At 34.8% G+C, this 26,919-nt stretch overlaps 1 protein-coding gene across 11 annotated transcripts in view; it reads left to right on the forward strand.

The window, feature by feature from the left end:
• IMMP2L (inner mitochondrial membrane peptidase subunit 2) overlaps window positions 1–26,919 on the forward strand; it is a 465,930-nt gene that overhangs the window by 314,969 nt on the left and 124,042 nt on the right. Inside the window, exon 6 of one of the 11 annotated variants that reach the window (XM_066991708.1) lies at window positions 21,732–22,065. The exons of 9 other annotated variants lie outside the window; for them this stretch is intronic. In XM_066991708.1, coding sequence (XP_066847809.1) covers window positions 21,732–21,768 — 37 coding nt within the window. In that variant the 3' untranslated portion in view covers window positions 21,769–22,065. Of the gene's footprint in view, window positions 1–21,731; window positions 22,066–26,919 lie in introns of those variants that run through there. One more of the 11 variants, XM_066991714.1, reaches the window with a different exon arrangement.

Below are 26,919 nucleotides of genomic sequence, written 5' to 3' on the forward strand. Positions count from 1 at the left end.
GGTACTTCACTTTTTGAAAATATACTTTGATGGGTGGAAAAATGGTACAAACTTGCTGAATAAAAATCCTGTTCTTGTTTCTAATCTAGTTGAAAGTCCAGGTGAAATGAGTTGTGTCATGTAAATCCCTAGAAGACTGTAATACACTTCACAAACGTATAACTCATAATTTAATTTGGATAAGCTAGTGTAACTTCCTCCTGAAAGGAATTTAAAGAATAGAAAATCACCATTTAGCCCTTGAGATGTCAGCTTGTATATAGATAATATTGCACAGTGTAGATCCCATAAATCAGGTTTTGTTTTGTCTTCCATGGATTCACAAGAGAATTAGCTTTAAGTAGGAAATCATTACAATGATTCCTGAAAACTATTTAAATTATAATTCTTCCAAGGCAGGACTTCTTTTAAAAGTCAATATAATTTAATTTGTTAAAAATAAATGTTGGTATTTTAAAACACTTTATATATTTTGAAATTAAGCATATTAAAAGTCATTTATCTTAGATGCACTAATGCAGATTCAAAAATCTATAGTAATCTATCACAGATGGCTGAGTCATGGTATGTTTTCAGTAACACAAATAAATTAAGGTTTATGAGAAGGAAAATAATATTAAAATTGGGATTAAACTAGTAACATTTAAAATTAAGTCCGTTCAGCAACTTGCTGAACTAATCTTTCTTCTGTCTATCACGGTTGCCCAGGTCTGCAAGAGCTTGGTGTGCTAATTCTCATTCTTACGTGTCATTGTTTGTTTCTTAACACCACAGCTGATTTAGGAATTACTGGTGAGCCACTAGAAAATGTAATTTTAAAAACTTTTGTCCAGGGATATTGTTAAGCTATGAGGAGACAATGTTATAGCACTGAATGGTTCAGCAAAACAATGTTGCATTTAAGTGTGGCATCTTGCAAAACTGCTCTGAAGATGTGAATAAGGAGATATTTACTTCCTTTTTCTCACATTACGACAGTGCAGAAATATATCATTACATTACTGTTCTGTAGGTCTAAAAGAAGCATCAGTAAATTTTCCAGTTTTACCATGAGGTGCATCATTAAACTGGGAAGGAAAAAATTATAAATGAGTTTGAAATAGGAGTAGAGATTTCATAGGAATAAATCCCATCAGCAGCTATTAAATATAGTGATCACAGTATAAATTCGTGTATTCCTCTTGTCATGCAGGATGTTATATTTCTTCCAGACAAAGATCCCATACTGCATTAAGATATGACCAAAACCTGGTTATTCTGTCCACTTGTTGGAGTACCCTTTCAGATTCAAGCAAACCCCTTGCCCTATCACTGCATGCTGTTGTAAAAAAATCCCTCTCCAGCTTTCTTGTAGGCCCCCTTTAAGGTACTGGAAGGCTGCTGTAAGATCTGTCCCAAGCATTTTCTTCTCAAGACTGAACAATCCAAAATCCCTCAGCCTGTCTTCATAGTAGAGTTGCTCCAGCTCTCTGATCATCTTTATTGCCCTCCTCTGGACTTACTCCTCCAGGTCCATGTACTTCTTATGTTGTGGGCCCCAGAACTGAATTCAGTACTGCAGGTGTAAGAGAGCAGAGTAGAGGGGGAGAATCGCCTCCCTTGACCTTCTGGCCACACTTCTTTTGATGCAGCCCAGGATACGGTTGGCTTTCTGGGCTGCAAGCATGCATTGCCAGCTCACATTGAGTTTCTCATCAGCCAACAGCCCAGGTCCTTCTCCTCAGAGCTGCTCTCAATCTATTCTCCATCCATCCCGTATTTGTGCTTGGAACTTCCCCGACCCAGATGCAGGACCTTGCAACCTGATTTCGTTGAACTTCATGAGGTCCATCTCTCAAGCCTCTCCAGGTCCCTCTGGATGGCATCCCTTCCCTCCAGTGTGTCAACTACACCACATAGCTTGGTGTTATTGGCAAACTTCCTGAGGCTGCACTCAATCTCACTTTCCATGTCACTGACAAAGATGTTAAACAGCACCAGTCCCAGTACAGACCACTGAGGAATACCACTTATCACAGGTCTCCACTTGGACATTGACCACAGCTCTTTTAAGTGTGACCATCCAGCCAATTCCTTACCCACCAAGTAGTCCCTCTGTCAAATCCATGTCTCTGCAATTTAGAGGCAAGGATGTCATGCAGAAAAGTGTCAAATGCTTTGCAGAAGTCCAGGTAGCTGATGTCAGTTCTTCTTCCCTTATCAACCACTGCTGTAAGGCCACAGAAGGCCAACAAATTTGTCAGGCACAATTTGCCCTTATTGAAGCCATGTTGGCTGTCACCTTTAAAAGACTAGCAATCACAGCTGATAATGATATACAGGCTATGCTTATGGCTATTCCCTTCCTCAAAGTCCATTGTCTCTGTTGGGCTTGTCAGCACAGAATGTGGCGATCCACATTGACAAGGTTGCTGGTGGGATCAACAGAAATGAGAGCAGTCAACTCTACAGGTTCACAGCACTGTCCTTGGAGACTACAAATTTTGGAACATCTTTCCTTTGGAGTGAGTAATTGTAGTCTTCATATCTTTCTGTCTTTGCAATTCATGTATCTAAAGGAAGTAGTAACAGTCAAGCTTCTTCTTAGATGAAAAGCTCTTAGTCATCCAAAATGTTTTTATGTTTTTAAATGTCTGTATGCACGGAATGCATATCTCGTGGTATCTATGCAGTTTATTTTGCACTACTTATAGTTAGGTACTGATGGGACTTTTTTAAGTCAATAAAAGCTCTTGTTATTTTCCAGCAATACTGCTCTGTCATGACTCTTCAGCATTGATTATATCCTTGCAAATCTCCTAAATAGAGTTTCCATTGATTTTGATTCTGTTTCCATATGCAGAGTCCTTGCATGACTGGACTCCATTTCTTTAAATGCAAATGATGAGAATGAATATTGGTACAGAGTCTTCAAGTTATAAAGGCAACGCAACAAAACTGGAATGATTTCCTATATCCATAATGAATTTCTGAGGTTCTGTAGATCTTTAGCCCCAGTAATGAAGTTCAGCAAAGCTAGATTTCTAAAATTCGGCATTTTTCAGAACCACTATAAAGTAGGGAGAGACGTTTTTGCTTTGCATTAGATTTTTGGTTGTCTAATATTTAGGGAAGATCCATGAAGAGAAAAAAGGTTAAGAACAGAAAGTTGAATTTCAGGAAGAAATATATAGATACACTGTCTTTTGTCTTCAGAGAAAAGAGTTATATATTTTTTCAAAAATGCATAAAAAAAGAGAGGAAAAAAAAAGGCAATGCCAAAAATGATAATTTGCAGTTTTCTGGACAGTCTTTTAACCTCCACCCCCCACCCTGCCATGGTATAAAGGTGATTATTAATATTATATTAATATTTACTCATTGTTCCATGTACTTAGGTCTTAATTCCTTAAATCATATCCATAATATTTATAATTCAGGTGGTGGAGTCACCATCCCTGGGGGTGATTAAGGAAAGGTTGGATGTGGTACTTAGGGACATGGTTTAGTGGATACTAATGTTGGTAGGGAGACGATTGGACTAGATGATCTTGGAGGTCTTTTCCAACCTTACTGATTCTATGATTCTGTCTATAAAATAGTATCTGTAACATTTTAAACATATTTTCCTCTTCAGAGTACAGACAGCAACAGTAAGATTGCTAAAAGGTTGTGTGTATCATCAGTGCCATTTCTCTCATATTTCTGTTGGTTGTATTTGTTGAAACTCAGTGAAGGCAAGGGAGTTTCCATGTAGATGCTTTGTGACCTCTGGAACTCTTATATTAAAGGGAAAGAGTCAGCATAATGTGATTCTCCCAGACTGTACAGAATTTGAAGGATCGGCTTATAGAAAACAAAACAAAACAGAAACAACATATCCTATTACCTCTGAAGTGAGGCCATTTGATTTGGGCAACACTGAGACAATAAAAGAAATACCATCAACACTAGTTTTCACAGCTACTATTCAGACTAAAACCAGAAGTACTAAAAAGTTGTAATAAAATATAATAAAATAAAATAAAGTGTAAATAAAATGTGCAATTGTGATAAAATAAGTAGTCAGCAACTCTCTATTAGTGTGCATCTGAAGCAAGACACAAATGACAGCTGCATCTACAGGAGGGAGAAAGGTTTTTTTAATCGTTTCTCCTCCCTTCGCTCCCCCTCTCCTTTTTGAGGGGAGTTTAATTAGGGAAGCAGCACTCTAAAATGCAAAAATCAGCATCTCTTTTAAGATGGCATAGCTGTGAACACCGTGCGTAACGAGTCTCAGTAGTGTTCAAAGACTATTTTAATCTGCCATAGTAATAAACCATGGGGAAGTTTTTTAAATGCTCTGTAGACAACTTGGAGTAACACTTGTCTTGGCTTTCAGTAAATCCCTGTAGTTATGCAGCCTATGGTTATTGTGAAGTATACTCCAGCATATGCATGAAATGTATCTTCAGACACTCATTGCCAGCATTAGCTGTAGCCGTGTGAAGTACCATTCTATCTTGCGCTAATATATATTATAGAAGTAGGAGAAAAGAGACAAACAAGCATCTTATGTCTTTATCATTGAAAACTAAAAGGATGGAGAACAGAAATATTGGAGAGGAGCTGGGAAAAGTGCCTTTTAAATAACCTCAGTCTATCTGGAAAGTGCTTGCATCAGCACCTGAGAGCATGCAGCTTCAGCTGGTTCATTCCACCACTGGTCAGTTGTGAAGTTCTCTGTGGTGTAAATATTCATCAGAGTTATGGTCACCAATTTACTTCTCCTGTCAGGCTTCCATTTGCTGGACACTGAGTAGAAACCAGCATAAGAAAGGGTAATAATGCTATTAGGAAGGTCTTTATTTTCTAGGAAATTATCTCTTAGGACGCTGAGGCATTTTGATGGGTTTTAAATGCAAGCATTCTGAATAGGGCTGTGACAGGGGCACAAATACTATTTTAAGAAAAGAAAAGTACCATTGTGTCATAGACAGTACATAGCCTTCCAATGTCCAGTTTGGGGCAGGAAATACATCAATAACCTGGAGTGAGTTCAGCAGAAGGAACCCAAGCTGGCTAGGGGCTGCAGCACTTGCCCTGTAAAGAGAAGATGAGACAGCAGGACATCATGGAGGAGAGGAGGGTTTGGGGTCACCTAACATCAACACCCCAGTATTTATGGGGAGATTTGCAAGAAGATGGAATCAGGCTCTTCTTAGTGACAGGAGGACAAGACAGTAGGCATAACTTGAAATACAGAGAGATTCAGACCAGACGGAAGATGTTTAAGATCCAACTGGATAAAGCCCTGCTCTGAACCACCTGGTCTGACCTTATAGCTAACCCTGGTTTGGGTGGGACATCGGACTAGAGACCTTCTCAGGGCCCTTCCACCATGAACTGTCCTATGATTTTATGACACTCAATACTAATTTTTAAATGCATTATGTCACATTTAGAGGAATGATATATTTGTTATATGTTCTCTTATTTAAGAGAGGATGTATTTTGGAGGCTTTTTTTTCTTTAACGAAACACATTTGATTTCTGTTTCACTGAAAGTTGATGTGCTGCCAAGATATCAGATGGTTAGAAAAGACACACACAAGTGTAATCATCTCAATGGGAAGCTCAATAGGTTGTCTTTATGAAGATTTTTTAAAAAGTGAGCAGCAAGTGATTAAAATGCAGTAACATTTTAAAACATTTCATAGTTAATAAAATGCTTTCACATATTTTAATTCCAGCAAATTATTTTCTTTCATTCTTTCTAAACTATGGATACAAATGTCATTGGTGGTCTGAAATCTGGCACTGGAATACATACTTAGGCATCAGAATAAAGGGTTTTTAGGAAAAACAGTATTTATCCCAAACAGTTTAGGACTTCATCTTCTCAACTTCTAGATGTTTGCTTAGTAGTTCATGGAGCAATGTTGGGGTCACGGATAGTGTTGTGTTTGCAAATTGAAGGAAAATATGCTGAAACAAAAAAGTCTACTCTGAATAACATAAATAAATCTTACTGTTCATTATTTCATTCTACAGCAGCGCAAAAGTCCTCTTTCTATCTTATGTAAATATATTTAGGGTGGTAAACTCAGCCAGTGACATGGCGAAAGAATTGTATCCACTTACCAATAATGGCTAGAACACGGTCCTGAGAAGTAGACAAGATACGGGGTTGTTTCATCATCTGTATGGTTAATCATGGGTTCAGAGTCCCAGACCATGACTTTTTTTTCTTTCTTGACCAAATTCCATTGCTGCCTTTGGAGCAGAAATTAAGCAGACTTTCTGTTCTTTTCAAATCAATTAATGGTCAGGTAACTGCAAGTGACTGCTTTGGGGGTTTTAAAAGGTATTACTTTTCTTGTCTCCCGTTTCTACATGCACACACACTTCCCTGCCTTCTTCACTTCCCCACAGCTGGAGATACTGCATCCTGAAGTGATTCATATAAACTGACCACATGCATGATACTACTCTAGTCTAATGAAGAAGACTAATTTCAATCTTTATTAGTGTAGGGAAACAACAGCAGTTGTAACGCTTTTGATATGTATATATATATATACATATTATATAGCAATAGTTCACCCCCAAAGTGTTCTTCCTAAGTGTCCATTTTTCCCTCGGTTTCACCTGGGCTCCCTTTTGGAACTGCTGAAGGCAACTCAAGTGGAAAATGTATACTTGACATTGCAATGAGTTAACAGGGACGACGTATCTGCCTACCAATGCTAGCTGAAGCACAGTAACTTCTTTAAAAGCACTGACACCTCCAGTTGTGACCATATAAGCATACTCTCATAGGATCAATCTCAGTTGGTGTGAACCATCTTCGCTCTCTTAATGTTAAGAGACATAGACCAATTTAGTCTAAATGAAAATCTGGTTAAAATGTATTTTCTGCAGTATTTTTCTTACCTTACATGGTCTTTCCTGGGATGAGAACATATATAAAGACTACAAAAAAGTCACCTCTTCAAAGATTTATAGTTGTTTGATACACTTCATATTTTTCCATTGAGTGAATTAATCACCACAAAATTGTACAAAATATGACCTGATGATGCTTTCTCTCTCTCTCTCAAATTTAGAAAAACAGTGTAAAGTTTTACATTTGTTTGCTTCTTTTCCTCATTTAGACCCTGATAAAGTTCTTTAGTGCCAATTTGTGTTTTATAGCACTGTTTTTCAGCCATAAACAATGATTGCCAATGTTGTAATTTGAAAATTTCGATATTATTGTGCTTGTCATTATGTAAAGCTTACAAGTATATATTGGCAGAAATATTAATTGTAAATTGTTCATTTGAAAAGATTGCCTCCATAGTGTTGTGCTGCAAACTGATCTTGAAATGAGGGTCTGACTAGGTCACAATAGCAGAACTAATAAGGTTTTAAATTTGATCACCCCAGTGGTTACGAGATTCAAATGAGGACAGGAGGGAAAATGACTATTATCTTTTTTCATTATTATAGAACTCACTATTGTTGACATTCTACTTCTGTGAAGTAAATTGTGTGATAAAACTGTAGAGTATTTTGGGTATAATGGGTAGCAAGTCATTAAGCAGGGTCTCCAGCATCTGCGATTAGGGGAGACAAAAATATTTTCTGCTTTACTGTTGTTAGTTGGCAGTGATTGCACAAATGGTTTCTGCTCACTGACCATTATGCCACAAGCTTTTTAATATTCAGCCATTATGATAAACTGTATGTCACGTATTTCTATAGCTTCAGGTGTATCTCAGGTCATATTTCTAATGAATAGGTTTCATTTTTGTACATATAGCAAAAATAAATTACCATTTAATCTTTTATTATAGCATGAAGGGGAGCAAGTGATACATGCTGAATAAGATTGTGATACAAGTTGCTATAATTGAAAACCAAAGCATAGTGCCATACTAGTAGAGGTAGGAGTCCGATAAGTGATGGACCTCTGAAAGAGATAGAATAGAATAATGGATGAGGAAATCAACGAACAGATTAGAAACTGGTACATACCTAAAAAAGAAAGGTGACCTTTAATGGATTTCAGGGGACTGATTTGGTGACTGGCTAAATTAATCACAGTTCCACTGCTAGTGCAACTTTCTGTGCAAAAAGACCAAAATTGTCTACATGCAACATAATGGAAATGGATGGTATCTATTTGGAAGTAGTAGTATCATGTGTGATTCAGAAATATTCTGGAGCATGTCGTGTCATATTTCCAGTGTAGTATATGTAGATATGATCATGTTTAAAAGAAGGATTTAGATTTCTAGTAATAAAAGTCATTCTACTGTTTCTAAAGCTCATGCAGTAGTTAAAACTTTAATTAAACAGGTTTGCAAGAATGGGAAATAGAGACTAAGTTCATAAACCAGACAGATACGCTTTGTAAATGAAAAAGAAAGCTAATTAAGCCAAGCATAGCAGCATAATATTAATTTTTAAAAACACTTCAAGCATATTTGTAGTAAATATTTCCTAATGAGTTATTCTACAGTTTAAGTTCAGCATTTATGCTGCCAACACTCCATAGGCAGGTATAAAAATTGTATCCTTAGGCTAATGTTTATTTCAGTACAAGTAGGGCTCTTTGAGCCCTATTTATGAAAACAAAACAGCAAAAATGACATATGGAATTTTTATGTACCAGAATATTTTTCTTTCCTGTAAATTGGATTTGGCTAATGTTAATTCTAATTTCTTTTCGAAGAGACAAAGATTAATATGGAGGATATGATTGTCTCTGTTAAGAGGTCTCTCACATGGGATAGAAGAGGGCTAAGTTTTGTAATAATTATGGAAGACAATTAATGAACTGCTGCATTTTCTTCCATATGGAGACAATATTCCACTACATGTTTTTACATTGTGAGATTTAGATAGTTAAGTGGATAGCACTAACTAGTGTTTGGATACGGTGTTTGTTTATGCTTCTGTGTTTCCTTAAACTATTTGTAAAAAAAAAAAAAAAAAAAAACTTTAAACATTTTTGAAATGCAAGTATTTGAGAGAGGTGATAAACCTGCTAGACTACTGTTTCTTTGGCTGAGTTGCTGTATTTCTTTAAAGAAAGCCTTCATTTCATGACAGATTACCAAGGGATCCCTTATTCTTTTCTTCTTTGGGTGGGAAATATTGATGATGTTTAAAAAGGTTCAGATAGATTAGCTTTAGATATGTTCTTTTGGGATCTGTTAAATAGAATCTGAGAATTTGGGTCAATTTTTGAAGTAATATCAAATGCCTAAGGACTTTTGAACTGTTTCCCTCTGTAACCTCAAATACTCTTTTTTTTTTTTTTTTTCTCTCTACAGGATATGTAGTTGCTGTTGAACTTTTCATAATTATTTTCCTTCTGTCTCATCCACTTAGACTTAAGTTGTTTTATTGTTATAATTAGTAGCACCCTTAATCTTTTCTCGGTCGTTCATGCTTGACATTATCCAAACTTGGGCCAAAGTAGCATATATAGTGTATATATATAATTCTTAAAGTCCATATTATTGTCTTTGTTGCGTGAGGGATGAGGAGATATTTCTGAGCCATTTAAATAATAATTATCTACTAGTGTTATCTACTCAGCTCTATGTATTCCTGAGTTTAAATTTGTAATCCAAAAGCTACAAAGTAAGAGGTAAAAAAGGGAAAGGAGAAAGGGTGACTTAAACATCATTCACAATGCATTCCCTTGAGAAAGCCAACATCAGAGACATATCAATGTCTTGAAATTTGAAGGTACAAGGCCATGAGGACAAAAGCCTTTGGGTGTACAAGGTAAAAATATTGCCCCAGCAGCCATGGGGTACGTCAGTGAATGACTTACAAAGTCAAAGGTAGACTTCAGTGCAACAAGTGAAAAGCTACAGGGCTGTAAATAGAAAGACTCTAATTTTGCAAACCTTAAAATACATGGCAACATCTGTGCCCTTCATTTCTCTGTGAATATAATGTGAATAATAATAATAATATGAATTTTATCTGTGAATGATAATGTGAATTTTTTTGATAATGATGGTGAGAAAGAAAATCCAGGATCATTTCATAGGAAATTTGAGACAGTATTTAATGTGAAGACTAAAATTCTGCATGAACAAAACTAACCATTTACAGTAGAAATACCTGCATCAACAGTTAATCATATATTGTTGTGTAATGTGGTGCAACTCATCCCATAACCTCTCTTTTAATTTTAATGAACATTTTAGGAAATGACATTTTGATCCCTACCCCATTTCCCCACCCCCAAGTATCCTCTATACATCTTTGTACTGGTGCTAAAATTGGTCTGTAAAACCCTGCATAGGTAATTATGTCCTGCTCCTCTGACATCTATAACAGATTTTGAGGAGTAGTTTAGAAATATTTACAGATTAGTGTAAACTGCCCTTCATACACAGGCATGTGACGATCATTTTGAACATGCCATGATAAGTTGGATGTCTGCTCTTTAGACCACACTTTAAATTTACCAGAGTTTAAGAAGTTTCTGGCAAGTTTCATCTTTTAGTTGTTTAATCCTTTTCTGCTGCAGTCAACTGTTAGATGCTGATTTATTGCCAGGACAAGGACAAGAGGTTAGCATATGTTGCTGAAGGATTTTTTTTTTTTCCTTCTCTTATTGGTGGCTACTTTAGGTCTTGAAATAAAATGTTTCCTGCTATGAGCACTTTCCATGTTGTATATTCAGTGCTGAAAGAAAATCATGTAATTCAAAGTTGAATTTTTTTAATCCAAAGTCTTCTATAATAAACAATTGAGGGCTAAGTGATTAAACAGAAATCTTTTCCTGCACAATCTTTAATTTTTGAATGAAAACAGTAGATTTTACAAGTTTTATACGTGTGATTCATTTGCTTAAATATACCTGTCTAGAGACGTTTTAGATGTCCTAGTTATCATGTCTGGTCTTACAAGCTGCAGTTTCAGAAAGTCTCTTGAACATTGTGTTATAGCTGCCCCTGTCATGAGGATGCCTCAGTAGAGTACCTAAAATAGCAGCAGTCACTTATATATAGGCACACAGGTCATTCTTCGTAACAAATTAGATGGTTCATGAGAAGCAATTAAAAACATCATGCTGAAGTTTTGGCAAACATCCAGCAGCATTTTGGGGCTTAAAACTAAGTCATTTTACTCTATAGAAGTTCTTGAAATTTTCCTACATGTATGTGAAGTTAGCTTAAGGACAGTGTTTATCTTTGGAATGTAAGGAGTACACCTTTAACAACGACGAGTGAAAACTCATTGTATTTGAATTATTATTTGTTTCCCAAGTATCTTCAGTAGTTGAATTTTGAAGAATAGTCAACAATAGAACAGCATTACTGATATTAAGATATGTGACCTGCTTCCAGTGCAATTGTCTTCCAGACATTATTTAACATAAGATTGATGGGATAGCTGCTTTGTTCTTGTGAAGAAGTTTGTGTAGAGCACTATGTGTGATAGCGTACAGTAAGGACAGAAAGTGACAAGGCACTGTTTGTGCTAAGTTTATAAGCCTTTCTAAATATTTTCTATAGTGGACAGATTTTCAATTTGTATATAGAATACAGATATATATGCATATATGTACTCATAGAAATGTATACATATGAAGTATACATGAATAAGAAAAAAAACTGCTGAATTTGTTAAGAATCAAGAGGTATGAGATTGGTCTTCAAGGAACAGAACTGAAAAATAGACTGAAATGAATCATGATTCAGCTATTCAAAACCTAGATTCTGTGTTGTCACTTTACAGGGAACTCAAGCTTTCAATGTAAATATAAATTAAGTGTTATATAAATTAATAATACATGCTTAGGCAGACTGACTTTAATTACAAGAAATTCAAAACATCCATTACTCACTGGAGACAAATTGTGATATTTTGCTTAGATTAAACAGAACCAGATTGGAGGAATAAGCTTCATGTCTCTTATAACAAGGAAAGATTGCTAAACTGGTGTTCTGACATACCTGAAACTTTCCATCATACACTCACAGCAACTGGCAATAAATGCAAAATTGAGTCGAAAAAGTTAAATTGTTTTGCTTTCACTCTTTTGGAGCTTTGATTGGTATGCTATACCACAATGATATTGTCAGTGTTGCATCTTTGGAGACTGGATTTGCATCCCTGTAGATCTGCAGAAAGATCTGATAATGAGAAATTTTCCAGAAATTGCACCTGAAAATCAGATTAAATTTAACATAATTATTTTGTATTCAGTTCTGGCCTCAATTTTAAAGTATTGAACAGAAATAAGTGTGATTTGCTAAAGCAGATATTTCTAATGTCAAACACTTAAACACTGGCAACTGTGGTCACCCTTCAAGCTTCTGTGTAGAGATTGTTGTTAGATAGGTCAGTAGTTGAGAGATAATCAGAATCATTAGTCATGTTTATTCCCTGACAGATTTTCAGGTACTTTAATTAAGCTAGGTATAAAACTCTTATTGCCAAATGGAGTCTGTAGTCCCCACTGGAAGATGCAATGCAACATGAATCCTGAAGTCCAAAATAAAACATATGGTTTAAATTGGGGCACCACAAAAGAACTCATGTTTGCGAAAGAGAATGGAGTTCCAGCTTCACAAAGATATATCTCCATTCCATCTTACACGCGTTCTGGGCGGATATTGAAAATAAAATGAGTCTTAATTTCTGACATGAGTCACCCAATAGCAGTTGTATCAGCATAATATCAGAGTCCCAAGAGTATCGCACTATTGGCTACTGAAGATCAAGGCCGTATGTAAGTGTAAACCAGCAGATTTCTGACACACAAAATCCAGTTGAGAATTGGATATCATGAAGCTGGCTGTGCCCAGACATTTAGACGGTCAAAAAGAAGAAGGGGACCTATCACCAAAAAGTAAAAGAAAACAAATATATATAGATATAAATATGTGGGAAATAATTGTTAAGTTGCAATATTTAATGTATGTTAAAGATATTGGGAATCCCTGAGAACAGTGGCTGGTAGAAGCTTAGGAAGTTATTAGGAAACTTATTAGTCAAACTAACCTTGTGTTTTGTAAATATCTCCAAGCTTTTTTAACAGTAACAATCACTTTGATATGCAATGTACACATGATGTTTATACATATATTATTTTAAAACATTCAGTGGATTTCTGATCCCCTGATCATTTTTTTTTTTCCTGTAGTAACAAGTATTCTGACCCACAAAGTTATAAAAACAAACAAGCTGTCTAGTTTTGCAGAGAACTGTTTCTCCTTGTTTCGGCAAAGAAATAATTGACTCTTCCCTTTATTTGTCAGTTTCAGAAAACAAAATACCTAACTAATTTTTTTCAAGCTCTTCAGTTTCATTGCCATCAATATCTTATTTGAAAAGAATCTCCTGCAAAAGTAAGGATCTGTTTATACACAGGAGATTAAGCAAGGCCAAGGACTGTAACGAGTCTTTAAGGCTACCTTTCAGCACTTGATAATACAAATATTAACAAAACCTCATCTGAACTCACTTATATCAATGGAAATCTTTCCATTGTGTTGAGGGAATTTTGGATCAGATCTCTATATTATAGTAAGCACTGGAAATTCTGAATGGCACTTGCTGAATAGGTGTCTGAATATGAGGTGTTATTGGCCAAGCTTTCACAGGTTATTCGATGGAGACATCTCAGTACAGGTTTGAAAAATCTTACTTTTGGCTTTTAGAAATTATGTCCCATTTAGCTTAGAACTGATGGCATAAAAGTTATACTGACAAAAGGCTATTCTGAGACAAACAAAAATTTACAGAGTACTACATCCAGTCTGTAAAATCAGAGTTAAAAAACTGTGCAGTTGTCTCAGTCCTGCTGCAAACACAATTCCTTCTCTTTTCCCAAGAACAACACTTGTAATTCTCTACTTGTGAAAATGGAAAAGCTCAACAACAATGACAGCATAAGAGGCTGAAAAACTTGACACACGTTACCACATCTCACTCAAAATAGTAGGTGCAGATGTCATTTTTCTGCTGTTCTTTGGAAGAGGCTCTGGAGGTTTGTCACAGTATGGAGCACCTCTACAGCCACAATATTACATCTTTTGGACAAAGGCTGTAGCAGAAGCAATGACAAATACAAATTTCTGTTGATTCTTGACAACAAACTTTGGTTTATATATTTAGTTTATATGAAACAGTAACTTCAGGATATTGAAATGCTACTGAATACATGATTGTATAACATACACTATAATGTACAGTTAATATAGCTGTAAATAATTCATATCTGGCCTTCTAACACCTTCTATGTTCAGTGGTCATTACTTTAAAAAATGTTGAGCAGTAATCTTGAAAACCCCTGTAGCAAATCTGCAAATACATGAGTGACTCTTCACTGATGTTATACTAAAGTTAAGCTGTAGTATTCAATTTTTTCACATCTTGTCAATTTTATTACAGTGGAACTGCACAAAAATAAATGAATCTGGGGAGTTCTAGAGTTTCTAACCTGGGAGAAGTGTATGCTAAGTAGTTAATTTATGTTTATTTCACCTCATTTAGAGCTATATTTTGTTCTGAGATTCATACTGTATTGTACTGGGAGATAAATTGTACATCTAAGAGGCTAGCAGTAATATCTGTTTGAGATTGCTGCTCCACCAGCATCTACAGGCTCCTAAGAGTGAACTAATGTAGTTATTAAGGCTTAATATGCCTTACCCTGTGACAGTTAAGAACATATTTGACTAAACTTACTGGAGAACGTTTTAGTTCCACATACGTGTTAATCTCCTGTATACTGTTAAGAACTAGACGATCAGTATTATTTTCTATGCTTATGATATATTCCATTCATTTGGTGGCATAATCAATATAAATCAGTCTTCCCACATGTAAGCTCAATGGAGAACTACCAATCTGTATGTGATTTCACACGTTGTTTGTCTAAATGGAAGATCCAGATGCAAGGTTTTGCACTGGAACTAGTAAGTAGATTTGATCCCCAAACAATGATATGTCTTGTTGATAAACTGATGAATGTGTGGTACTAACAGATATATAAGCAAAGGCTTTCTTTTTTCCTTGCAGTGCATATATGTTATTAGTAATCCTTTGGGAATTGGAGATGCTAAATACAATATAATCACAAATTCAAAACAAAGCAAAGTATGATAGACAGTATCTAACAACACAAAAAGCAGAAATATATATATATTTTATATATATATATATATATAATTCCATGCTATGGACAGGTGAAAAAATAAGGCAGATCTTTTCTGAAATGAACCTCCATTAAAATAAATAAGTAAATCCATCCAAAGAATCCAGGTTTTCTTAACAAATAAACAAAAGTTTGGAGTAGACAATGTCTTCTCACTGTAGTGATGCATTGATATAGGTAGTCTGTCAGAGCTGATAAGGTAGTTTGTAGTGTGCTTTTTAATTCACTGAGAGGCATCCTTCTTGTCATCTCATTTGTCATAAAAACTGCAAGGCTAGGATTTATTGTAAAAGAAAAAGATTGGAGTAGGGGGAATATATGTAACAAATTGTGAATAGTGAGCAGGAATGCAATAGTTTTACAGAAACTATATTTAACAGAAACATCATCTGAGGATATAGTAGATAATTGTTCACTACTGCAGAAACCTCAGCAAGAATGGCAGGTTGATTTCTGAGTGCACCTAAAAGATGCACGTGATCTACATAGATGAGAAAAGGCTGAAAGAATTAGGTTTGTTTAATTTAGAAAATAGCTCTTGATCGAGGAGGTCTGATAATTTTCAATAAGTAAAAGTTTGCTACATGATTAATGTGATTAACTACTCACCATAGTTTTTGAGGATGAAAGGAATATGAGATTAGAAGAAGTGATTGGATTAAGTTTGTTAAGAGTTATGCATTAAATATTAGGAATAATTTGATAACTAAAGGATTGTTATATGTTACACATTATTTTATGCTAGGAATTTGTTGTACATCTGCCACAGGGAGATTGTAATAACAGCTTGAACCAACTTTTGAAGAGATGACTATTTTTCATCAGACTTTTGTTTATTAGATTAAGTGTGAATGATATATAGATATTTATAGATATATATAGATATTTAATATGGAGACCTTAGTTCCATCCTATGTCATTTCTGGGTAAAAAAGAAGAATGTGGATGTATTTCTTGTGACCATATTTGCAAGATGACTGGACCTAAAAATTCTTCTCAAGGAGATCACTCATGATTCCATTAAAATAATCAGAGTTCTGTAAATGTATGTAGAGTAGAGCTGAAATGAAATAGTTTCTAATCTACATAGCATAACATAATGCACCCGTTGTTTTCACTCCTGCATAACTCATGCTGTGCTTCCTTTCTGGCCTTTGTATACCTGATTTTCCTTTTCAAGGGAAGTAAGGAAGGAGAGGATACAATGTACTTGTGGGTCTTGTACTAACACCAGTCTAGGATGGACGAGGGGTAATCTGGGAGCCAGGACGTGTTCCTGAGATCTACAGGTTGGCAATACCCTGGATCTTATAATTTTGATAGGCTAATGGTCTAGTTCAGAAGTCCAGAACTTAAAATACTTATGTACCACAGAGCAAACAAAGTTAGGAATACAGAGCTGCATCATCTATAAGCCCCCATAGTAAGAAAAGGCACAAGTATAAGGTAATTTCTTTCCACAATCACAGCCTTTCAGAATGTCATGGGTTTTAAGTAATTTTCATCACTTTTTAGTGACTACAGTTGGTAATGCAGAGATAGCTACTTGAAGACATAATCTTGGGAAGTAAGTCACTAACTTAAATTCCCTTTATTTTTTTTTGTCCTCAAAGCATGTGGAGGTTTTGTTGTATAATATTTTATGTATATACACACAGACGTGTATTCAGGGTGTATGTATAAAATATATATAATATATTGTATTATTAGAAATTATGTTATATGTTTATAACTATATGTATGTGTATGTATATATATGTACACAAAATTGCTGTGAGAGTTTCCTAGTGTACCATGGCTGGAAGAACAAGGTTCTCTACTGTACCATGGCTGGAAGAAAAAGGTTCTCTACTGCTATTCTGCCATTTTAAAAAGAGTACAAAAGGAGTCCCATCTCCTTAGAACACAAAGTCTCAGCAGTTACCACAGTCAATATGATGAGATATAACAGAATTAAAGTCTAAGAATTCTAGCTTCTCTTCCTACCTGGAATGAGGAGGTGGGAGCACAGCTATTTAGAAGAGTACATTTTAATGCATATTAAAATGCAGTGTGTTTAAATGCATATATAAAATGGACTTCTCCAGGCAAGAGAGAAAAAAGAAAGATTTAAGCTATTTGAACATTTTCTGAACCTGGTTATCTTTTGCATTCTCTCTGTCTCCTTAGAGATTTTGCATGCCAGTTCTGTCCTCAAGTACTGCCCATTTTCATCCTTTGTCCTAGATGCTGTTGGAGGAGGAGCCCAGGGAAAATTCCTTCTGGACAATAATAATTTTAATATGTAATAGTATTAATGGGAAAGGGCACTTTGTGCTCTGAACAGAAGGCCTAACTGAGCATGCAATTGCATCATGTCTCTCCAATAGCCCTTCTTTTGTGCTGTTAGTATCTCTTAGCAGCTCTATATTCCCCCCAGACTCCCTACCACTTTTGAAAGAGACTATGATAAACCATCAGAAGACAACTGCATTTCAGGAATTTTTTCCTGTCACTAGAGATTTCATCAAATAAAATATGGACATTTCCATAAATACTATACACGCATATGATTCTTCTCTCTACTCAATTTTTTTATACAAATACAGTGATTTCTGTGAGATAAAGGTGATTCCTGTTTCCCTCCATTTCTCTCATTACCTCCTGTTCTACTCTTTCCAGTTATAGACGTAACAGCTTTTTTGTCAACTGTATTTCTCTGTCCTTTGATGATTTTTTTCTTCTCTGTTTCTTTGATGAATTTTTATTCCTTATCCTCTTTTATTTAATCTTTTGATTTTTAATCTTATTTATCTGTCTCTTTCCCCTCAGTCTGTAAAGACTCATTGTTCAAGTCTGTCTTAAAGAAACTTGTCCTTGATCCCAATTGTCTTTTTAGAATGTATCTCATTTCATTATTATTATTTTTTTAAATCTATGAAATAACTGAATGCTCACTATTTATTTATTTATTATGTTCAGTGCCTCAGGTTTCTGGCCTACTGTTCTGTCATAGACACTTTCCTGTTTGATTTGCCCCCTTACATTCACCTGAAACTTTTCTCACCAAAGCCTTCCTAGGCAAATTTTAGGACCCTTATTCTGTTCTTCTCTTCCTTGATCAACCAGCTACTTTCCTCCTTGCATTCAAAGTTTATGTCTACTATAAAATCCAGGGTATAGCCACTATTTATTTATTTATGTTCCTATCACAGAATCAGCTTTGATAAGTGACTTGATACTCTGCGTAAGTTATTTTCTTAACGTATGTTCCCAGTTCTGGGTATATGTTGTGCTGCTGACATCATTAAGCTATCTAATTTAAATCTCAGTCATGTTAGGTGAGGTCATTTGTGTAGCTGCAGGACGGAGTTATTTCTACTCCAAATCTTCCAGCTGTCCAAAGTAAAATCTTGTTCTGCCTCCCTGACACTACCTTGTGGGCGTGTAATCAGTAACCCATCTGGTGTGTTCCAGTGCTCTCATTTGCCTTACATCCTGGCTGGTCTCACAGTTTTCTTTTTCAGTCCTTGCATGTCACACTGTCTGTGTTGTATTTCATCTCACTTAGGTCCACGTGCCAAAATGCATGATTTTCTCAGTCCTCATATCAGGCTACAGTTATGTTCGAAGCTCACATCACAAAGAATATTTCATAGCTATAAAATGGGCTAGTAAAAGTCCAGTAAGGGCTCAGTATCTTTAGACTTGATTACTGTAGCTCCAACTTCAAAACACTGCCGAAGATGTGTTTTGTATTTATCTGTATAGTGCACTCCCTGTTCTTTTGTGTGCTGTATGCTGATTTGTATCCAGTGCAACTTATACTTTGATTGCAGACCTTTTGGGACATGATTAAAAAAAAGCTGTCAGAGTAATGACAGTAGTCTGTTGGTAGAGATCCTAGATTCTAGTATAACAAAAATAATAAATTCCCATAAATAAAGACTTTATTTGCTCTCAGCTATCTGCTTGCATGAAGTTTACAATGTGAATTTGACCTACGTAATTGATGCTGTTTCTGTAGAAAGCTTAAAGAGTCTTTTACATATCTAAGAGACAGAAATTAGTTATACAGCAGCTTGAAATATTTAAAATAGATTCCTGTTGGAAAAGGGAAAGGGAAAGGAAAAGGAAAAGAAGGAAAAGACGTGTTTTTGAAGTGCTAGGTAGCATTAATGGTGTATTACCCTTTTACTTTGTACATATATCTTTCTTCATTTTCATCATTTTTCTCTGTTGTTTTCAAAAATCAAAATCCTTTGGTAATGTAATTTGTAGGAGACAAAGAATAAAGCACCACAAATGAAGTGCTTTTAAACAAACTGTAATTAATTACATGTGCAAATGCATTGTCTAAGTTTGCGTTTGCAATTAGATAACTAATTATGTTGAAAATGGCATAGCATATTTAAATAGATGTTGGTGCCTCTGGCTCATCTAGTTCTCTCTAGGCCATTACTTAAGTATGCAACTATTCTCTTGCTGCTAGGTATCACCTGTTCTAGTTCAAAAGCATGGTTGCATGCCTAATTAGACATATAATTGTGACATTTACATATGGAAAATATAAAATCTTTGTATTAATTTAAGGTGCGTTCTTCTACTTCCCACAACTGTCTGTCAAACACTGTACAGAAGACCTGTTTATTATTGCAGCATTTCTTAACAAAAAGAATAAGTTTTCCTCACTATAAAGTACAGAATCCAAATTGTGACCCCCTTGTATAATGTCTAGCAACTACCTAGTTCATTTCTTTATAGTTACACTTTTAGCTACCTGTTTATACCTGGTTCCAACCTCATCAGTTTTTCAAGGTAATTGTTTTAGAGGAGATTTAACGTCCCCGTAAGAGGAACAGTTAGAGTTAAGAAAGAAGATAGACAATTGTCTCTCAGAAATAGTGTAGATCCAGCCTAGCTGCAAAGAGTAGAAGGAGATAAATCATTTCACCAGTTTCAATGCCATTATTATTTTCTTGTATTTAATTTTTGACTAATAATACATGAGAACCATAATTCTGATAACGAATATTAGAATTGTCAGAACAATCACCATCAAAGCTAGCTTGAAGGGTATTTTATGCAGAATTTTTGTATATTAATGGCTTGATAAATTGGATTCTAAATAGCAAATAACCATTTGGATAGCCAGTTCTTTTATCAGTCTGCCAAAAGATAATACTGTCTGCTTATATATGTTCACATTAACAGAAGATACTTGAGGTGTTCAAGTCAATGTATATGATTTTAATATACTGTATATGCACATACTTCTGAATTATTTCTTTTCAAATGCAGTATTGATTCCTTGTACAGTAGATGATAGTCTCATTGCTTTAAAAAGAAGGCAAATACTCATTTAGCATTCATGTCTATTTTAGCATTACATTTAGGAGAGACTGAGAACAGTATTTTGATTTTAAAGTTGTTCTATGAATGACATAATAACACCTTCCATACAAAAAAATTAAAACCAAAAAACAAGCAAAAAAACCCAGCAACCATCACATACAAATTTTTAAAGGGCCAGCATTCCCTTTATCAGTTCTCAGACAGTACTGGAATAGTAGACATTGGGCAGATCTGATGCAGACTCCTTGATACTACACAAGATACAAGTGTAGAAAAGACTACTCTTCATCTTCCTGTGTTTTTCCTGACAATTTTCATAACATGGTTATAATTTACTGTGTAAACCTCAGATTAGTGAACCAGTTTTCCTGCCAGAACAAGTTTAGTGCTGCTTGGTGCTCCATTTTACTCTTTTTCCAGGGCTATAGTGTATGTGTGTGTATATATATATATATATATATTTATGTATATATATATAGGTATATTCCAGAAAATAAATATATTGCCTTCACGGGATAAAGAAAACCTGATTGTCATGTGCTGAATTTGGAAAATGGCCAACCAAGAATTTTTAATACTTTTTATTTTGTGATTACTCTTTTCTGTGGGAAATTTTACTCAATAGCACTTTCAGAAAGTAATTATCTTTAACTCTCAGTTAAAAAGTCTTCTTCCACTTGTATTTTAGAGGGATTTTCACACTTAAGAAGCAATTACCTTTCTTCCTTTCATCCCCCTTTTTCTCACATATATTGGTAAAAATCTGTGCTGGAAAAAATACTGAGCTTAGGCCCTCTTCATAGATTAATGCAGTATTTTCACCTTAAAATATTGCTGATAGAGATCCACCATTAACTATGTGTGACAAGTTTGCTAGAAATACTAAAACACCTTTGTACAGCGAAAAATCACGTAAACGTCAGCATATTGTAATTATATTTTTTCTAAAAAAAATAAATTGGTTTGGCTTCATGAAGGCATCTGTCGTGGTTGACTAGTTTAATATTCATTATGTTAGCTGCAATTGAAGGTTATTAAGCCTGACCTAGATTTTGTTGGTGTACAGGTTAATCTACTCCATTATCTTTTTGTGTCTGTATGCATTTTAACTCTCACCGATTTCTACTTTTGAGTTAGTGATTAGGAAACTCTTAAGACTAACCCAGAAATGGTAAGAGAATTATTCTTTGTAAAAGTTAATGATGTACTTTTTTTTTTTTTTTTTTCCTTTGCACTGCATCCTTTTTGAAAACAGTTATCCAATTATAAACTGGATAAAAGTAATGATTTAACAAGCACTGGCATCATGCTTCACTAGTCTGGTACAGCAGCAGTTACCATAGGAAGTCAGATCTTTATCCCTCATCGCATGCCATACAGAGAGGACAACGTGAGATAAAGAGGGAAGACAAAGACGGGTTCCGATAATGGACAGACTCTGTGGTAACAATCAGATGATAGAAGAAAGTTGCTGGAAGCACATCTATTCCCACTCTGAAAAGAGAACAATACTTCCTCTGGAGAGACCTCACATTGCCTCTTCTTTTGAAGCTTTATTCTAAACAAACTAGAAGGTTTTGAACTTTGCATCTTGATGAACAAAAGTGGTATCTTTTTTTGTTTTATCTTATTAAATATTTGTTTAATACTGAAAAATGCTTTCACATTTATTATTATTTTTTGGTGTTGTTTGGAGTTCTTTTCAACTGAAAATAATTGTTTGGAAAATCTTGGAGTTTTAAGTGTGCTATATTTATCCAAAACCTGACTCTGTACAAGATAACAGGAGTTCATATATGGGCTTATTCTCTTTTTATTCAAGAGATGACCTTCTGTTAATACTCGTGCACTGAGGCTCAATTCTATGCTCATAGTTAATTTTCCATCACTCAGGCTTACTTTCTCTTCCTATCTAAAAGATTTTAAATGATAAAAAGTGCCAGAACATTTTTTTTTTTAAACCTTCAGTTTTGTCCATCACAGAGTAGGCTTTTGAAAGAACAAAGCCCCATATATGCGGTCTCAAAACTTTACTTAATAATTTCATTAGGTTTAAGGTGTTTTTAGTTAAAGAAGCACCTTTTATTGAAAAACATCTTTAATTTTCTTCATCTACTCCGGTAGCAATTGTAGCCATAAAATAGAAATGAACTGGGGAGAATGGTTTAATCAGTTTTCTTGCAAAGAATGAAGATAACCATATTTGACAAATGTTTGTCTGTCTTGTTCTAAACCTTGCAGAAAGCTATTCTACAGTTATCTGAGTAGCCAGAATATTTTTTCACAGTAATTCATAAAAGTAAATTATCTTAGTGAAAATTAAGCAATTTTCTCCTGCTGCTTCTAGTTATTGAAAAAATTGATCATCGTTTCTTCTGAAGAACATCATAGGGCACTTCAGTTCTGCATGCTTCTTCTTTCCCTTAGTCTACTTTTTCTGTAGTAAAGAAGCCAAGCTTCTGTTTTTCCTGATGAATCTTTTTTGTCACAAACCATCCAGGTCAGAGAAGAGACTGAAGAGAAGGCAAGAGCATAGAGACTCTTCTCATAGAATCATAGAATCATTAGGGTTGGAAAAGACCTCCAAGATCATCTGGTCCAACCATCACCCTACTACCAATATCACCCACTAAACCATGTCCCTAAGCACCAGGTCCAACCTTTCCTTAAACACCCCCAGGGATGATGACTGTACCACTTCCCTAAGCAACCCGTTCCAATGCCTTACTCGTTCTGAGAATACTCTTCTAGCTTTGAGCAGTGTCTTGAAGACTTCCCAAGGCTGATTATGCCTTTAAAAAAAATTTTTCAACAGACCAGTGTCTGATCGCTTTTCAAACCCTTAAAACTCATAGCATCCACAACATCCCGTTCAAGCAGTTCTGAAACTTTTCTGTGCACTATTTGAAGAAGCAGTTAGTTTTGAACTTACTGCTTTTTGTTTGATGTTCCCTACTTTGCCTATTGGAAAAGTAGTTTCCTATTTACCTTCATAAGGTACACCTTTGTACCTTTACGGTTCTTAATTTTTTTGATCTTCATGATTCTCTTCTGCCCAGTTATCTCTTTCCCAAGCTGAAGAATCCAAGTATTTTTAACAAGTGTATTGCCCTTCTCCGAATCTTTGTCAGCTTTACTGTATCATTTTCAATTTTTATCAAGATCTATCATATCAAGCATCTATATTAAAACTGCACACAGTACTCAAGAGGAGATACACCATGGTTTTATATAATAACAGAAGGACAATGTCTGTGGTTTTTTTTTTGTTGTTGTTTGTTTGTTTGTTTTTCCTCTTTCTTACTATGCCTGACACTGGATTTGACTGCTAATAATCATTGAGCTGACCTTTGATCAAATTGTCAATAATTTTCTCAATTATAATTTACTGTGGGGTAAGTAAGCCCATCCTTCTGTGTATAAAATTATCCCATAATTATTGCTTTACCTACACTGAGACCTAAATCTGTGTTTTAAATCTAGCATGACTTGTTTGCTCTTTCCTGGCTTCTCTCCAGTAGGTTTTTCTTTTTCTTAAGTTTGATTTGGAACTTCAGCTTGGACCTAAGCAATTCATAGAAGAAACAAATTGTCCATTTCCCTCATATTTTATATGCAACAAATCTGTTAACAAATCTCTGTATTACATCTCTCAAATACTCGTCTTTTTTTTTTTTTTTCTTCATCAACATTATCTCATATTTTGTTTGTTAGCAGGTATAGTGACCAAATCCTTTTCTGCAAAATAGTTGTGAAAATAAAATTGATGTTTTCAGTTGCTCCTTCCTACAGAGTATTTTGTTCATCTTTAGTCAATCTCATGGTGTTGTGTTTTGGGCCATCTTTAAAATGTAATGGAATCATTTAAAATTCTGATATTTCTTTTCAAAGTGTTTAAAATCCATCACATTTTTGTTTCATTAGAGTACTCTCTATTTCGTCTCCTACTTCCATAGTAAAAATGCCGAGAAGATCTAAGCATACACTTAGAAATCTTTCACCCATCTAGTTTTACTGTGAGATGAGCATAATTCTAACAAATACTCTATCAAATAGGATCAATTATAGATACTGTAAAACAGGTAGTCCAGGTACTATGGAATGCATTTAGGGACCCTTCATCAACTGCATTGTAACTCCAGATCTGCAGTGTAGTGATGGTACAGCTGGCACTAAGCTTCTCCTGTGGAGGCTAATTTCTGCAGAGCTACACTGGATAATATATGCTGTGCTCTTTGATGCTCTGGAAGGTTTAGTGCATCCTAATTTTTTCTTGCCCCTCACAGAATCTAGAAGTCATAATAATGTGGTATGCTGCAATAAACAGTGATCTCTCCCTCCCCTTTTCTGTTGGGTGCTTTACAATATGCACTGCTGCATTACTGTTACACATGAATGTGGCAGATTTATTCCCATGACTGCAAAACAAAAACACCCCCAAAACAATAAAACACTTTTTTGAGAATGTTTCTGGGAGGGCACAAAAGGCTCCTTAAAAAGACAGTAAAACACTTCTGTTGCTTTTCCTACCTGTGATAGGCCAGGAGTTATGTTAAAAATAATAAAAAATTGATTGATTTAACAGAAATTACTTTTTAAAATCCAAACTGGGTGTTTTTCACTTCATCATTGTATGTATGTTTCATATTGAATTTATCATAATATCCTCTAGCATTTTTTGGCTGTTGAAAAGAGACCAACTGCTCAGCAATCTCTGGATCCTCCTTTTCATCTGATATGAACATAAGCACTATGCTTACTTTTGTTAGGTTTCAGAGATACCTTGTGTCCTGCATGAATTCTTGAAGATAATCATTGGTTCAGAGACTGTCTTGGCTAAGGGAATTTCATTCTGCATTACCTTCTTGAGTTCATCCAGAATGTATATTTTATATAATTTATTCTTTCTGTATTTTGGTTTGCAATCCTAGCCCATCATTAAAATCCCTTTAATTAAGTGTTTGGCCATGAATTAAACTTTTCTGTGAAGGCCAGTGCAAGTAGAGTATTTACCTCCTTCAGCCTTCTCTCAGCTCTATGACAGAAAATCATAGCTTTTAATTCTATGTAAGTATTATGACCATATTATAGCTATTTTTTTTCTCTCATTCTATTAAGTAAATGCATTTGAAACTGAAATGCATTTTCCGTTGCTTTGTTTTCCCATTTTTTAATTAAACTGTTTGCTTTTGCCTTTTAGGCTTCTTTCAACTCATTTTGTTCTTTATGTTACCAGTTTTATGCCTACAAATTTTTGCTATTCATTTGTAACTATCTTTTTTTCCTACATCTTTGTTTCCATTTTCTATAAAAAAGCAATGCTTTCTCTCCATCATTAAAGCATGTTCTGTAGTTTTATGATTGCTTTCACAGAAACATGTTTCATTTTCAATTTTACGAGTAAAATTTAGTAAGTAACAAGTAACTTACAAGGCAGAAAAAAACGAACACTGTTGTGCCACCTTCCTAATTTCAGCAGTTTAAAAACATGAGACTTTCAGAGAAACTGTGTGATATCCCGTTTCTGTTACAAACATTCGCTGAGGAGTTAAAATTCCCCATTGCAATTACCCTTCCTATTGAGAGTTGCCTCTAAAACTCACCCGTCTGTTACCTCCCACTTTTTATATGTGCAATTATATTGAATAAAATAGGCTGTTATGATAGATGCAGTGAATGATAATTCATCTGAATGTGTCTTCTTTGATAGCAATGAGTTTAGAATAGGTTTGTAACCTTTAAACTTAACGAAGAGAATTCCCGGTTAATGGGTATATACAGTATCTAACAATGGGACTCCAATCTTGATAGCTGCTTAGAGTCTTAGAGAAGAACGGTAAAAAACATAAATTGTATTTTAATATACAGTGGATAGAAAATCTTGGGATTAAGGGTCATTAACTGTGGGTCTGAGCAGATAATTAGTAAAAGATATCACAATTTATAATTTTAGAAGGAAAATTCCACTTTCATAGAACTATTTAAAATATAGCCTTATTTAATTTTTTAGTACAATAAGGTTAAACTAATCATAGTGGAATCTAATCATTGTCGGGGTGATGAACCTTCCTGTAAGTTGTTACCTAACAATAATCTTTGCAATAGTAAAGGTTTTGGGGGGAGGATATTTACATAAGACTTAAAAAAACTTAAAGTTGAAAAATGTATTATAAGACTATAATATCTATCAAATACCCAGCAATGGGAAAGTATTTGGCTAATATTTGATCTGCCAGCTAGTAAGTGATGCTCCTAATGCTAGTAAAATAATGAAGGACATAATCCTGACAAAATACTGAATAAATTACAAAATATTAATGATTGCGGATTTTGATTAAATAAAATGCATACCAAACACCATAGTGTAATGAGAAGTAAATGTGTTAACATATATTTCATATATGCCAAAAATATACTATTCACCTTTCAGTCAGTTATTACAA

The sequence above is a fragment of the Anser cygnoides genome, chromosome 1 (genome assembly GCF_040182565.1).
Source record: "Anser cygnoides isolate HZ-2024a breed goose chromosome 1, Taihu_goose_T2T_genome, whole genome shotgun sequence".
In the NCBI taxonomy this organism is placed as follows: domain Eukaryota; kingdom Metazoa; phylum Chordata; class Aves; order Anseriformes; family Anatidae; genus Anser; species Anser cygnoides.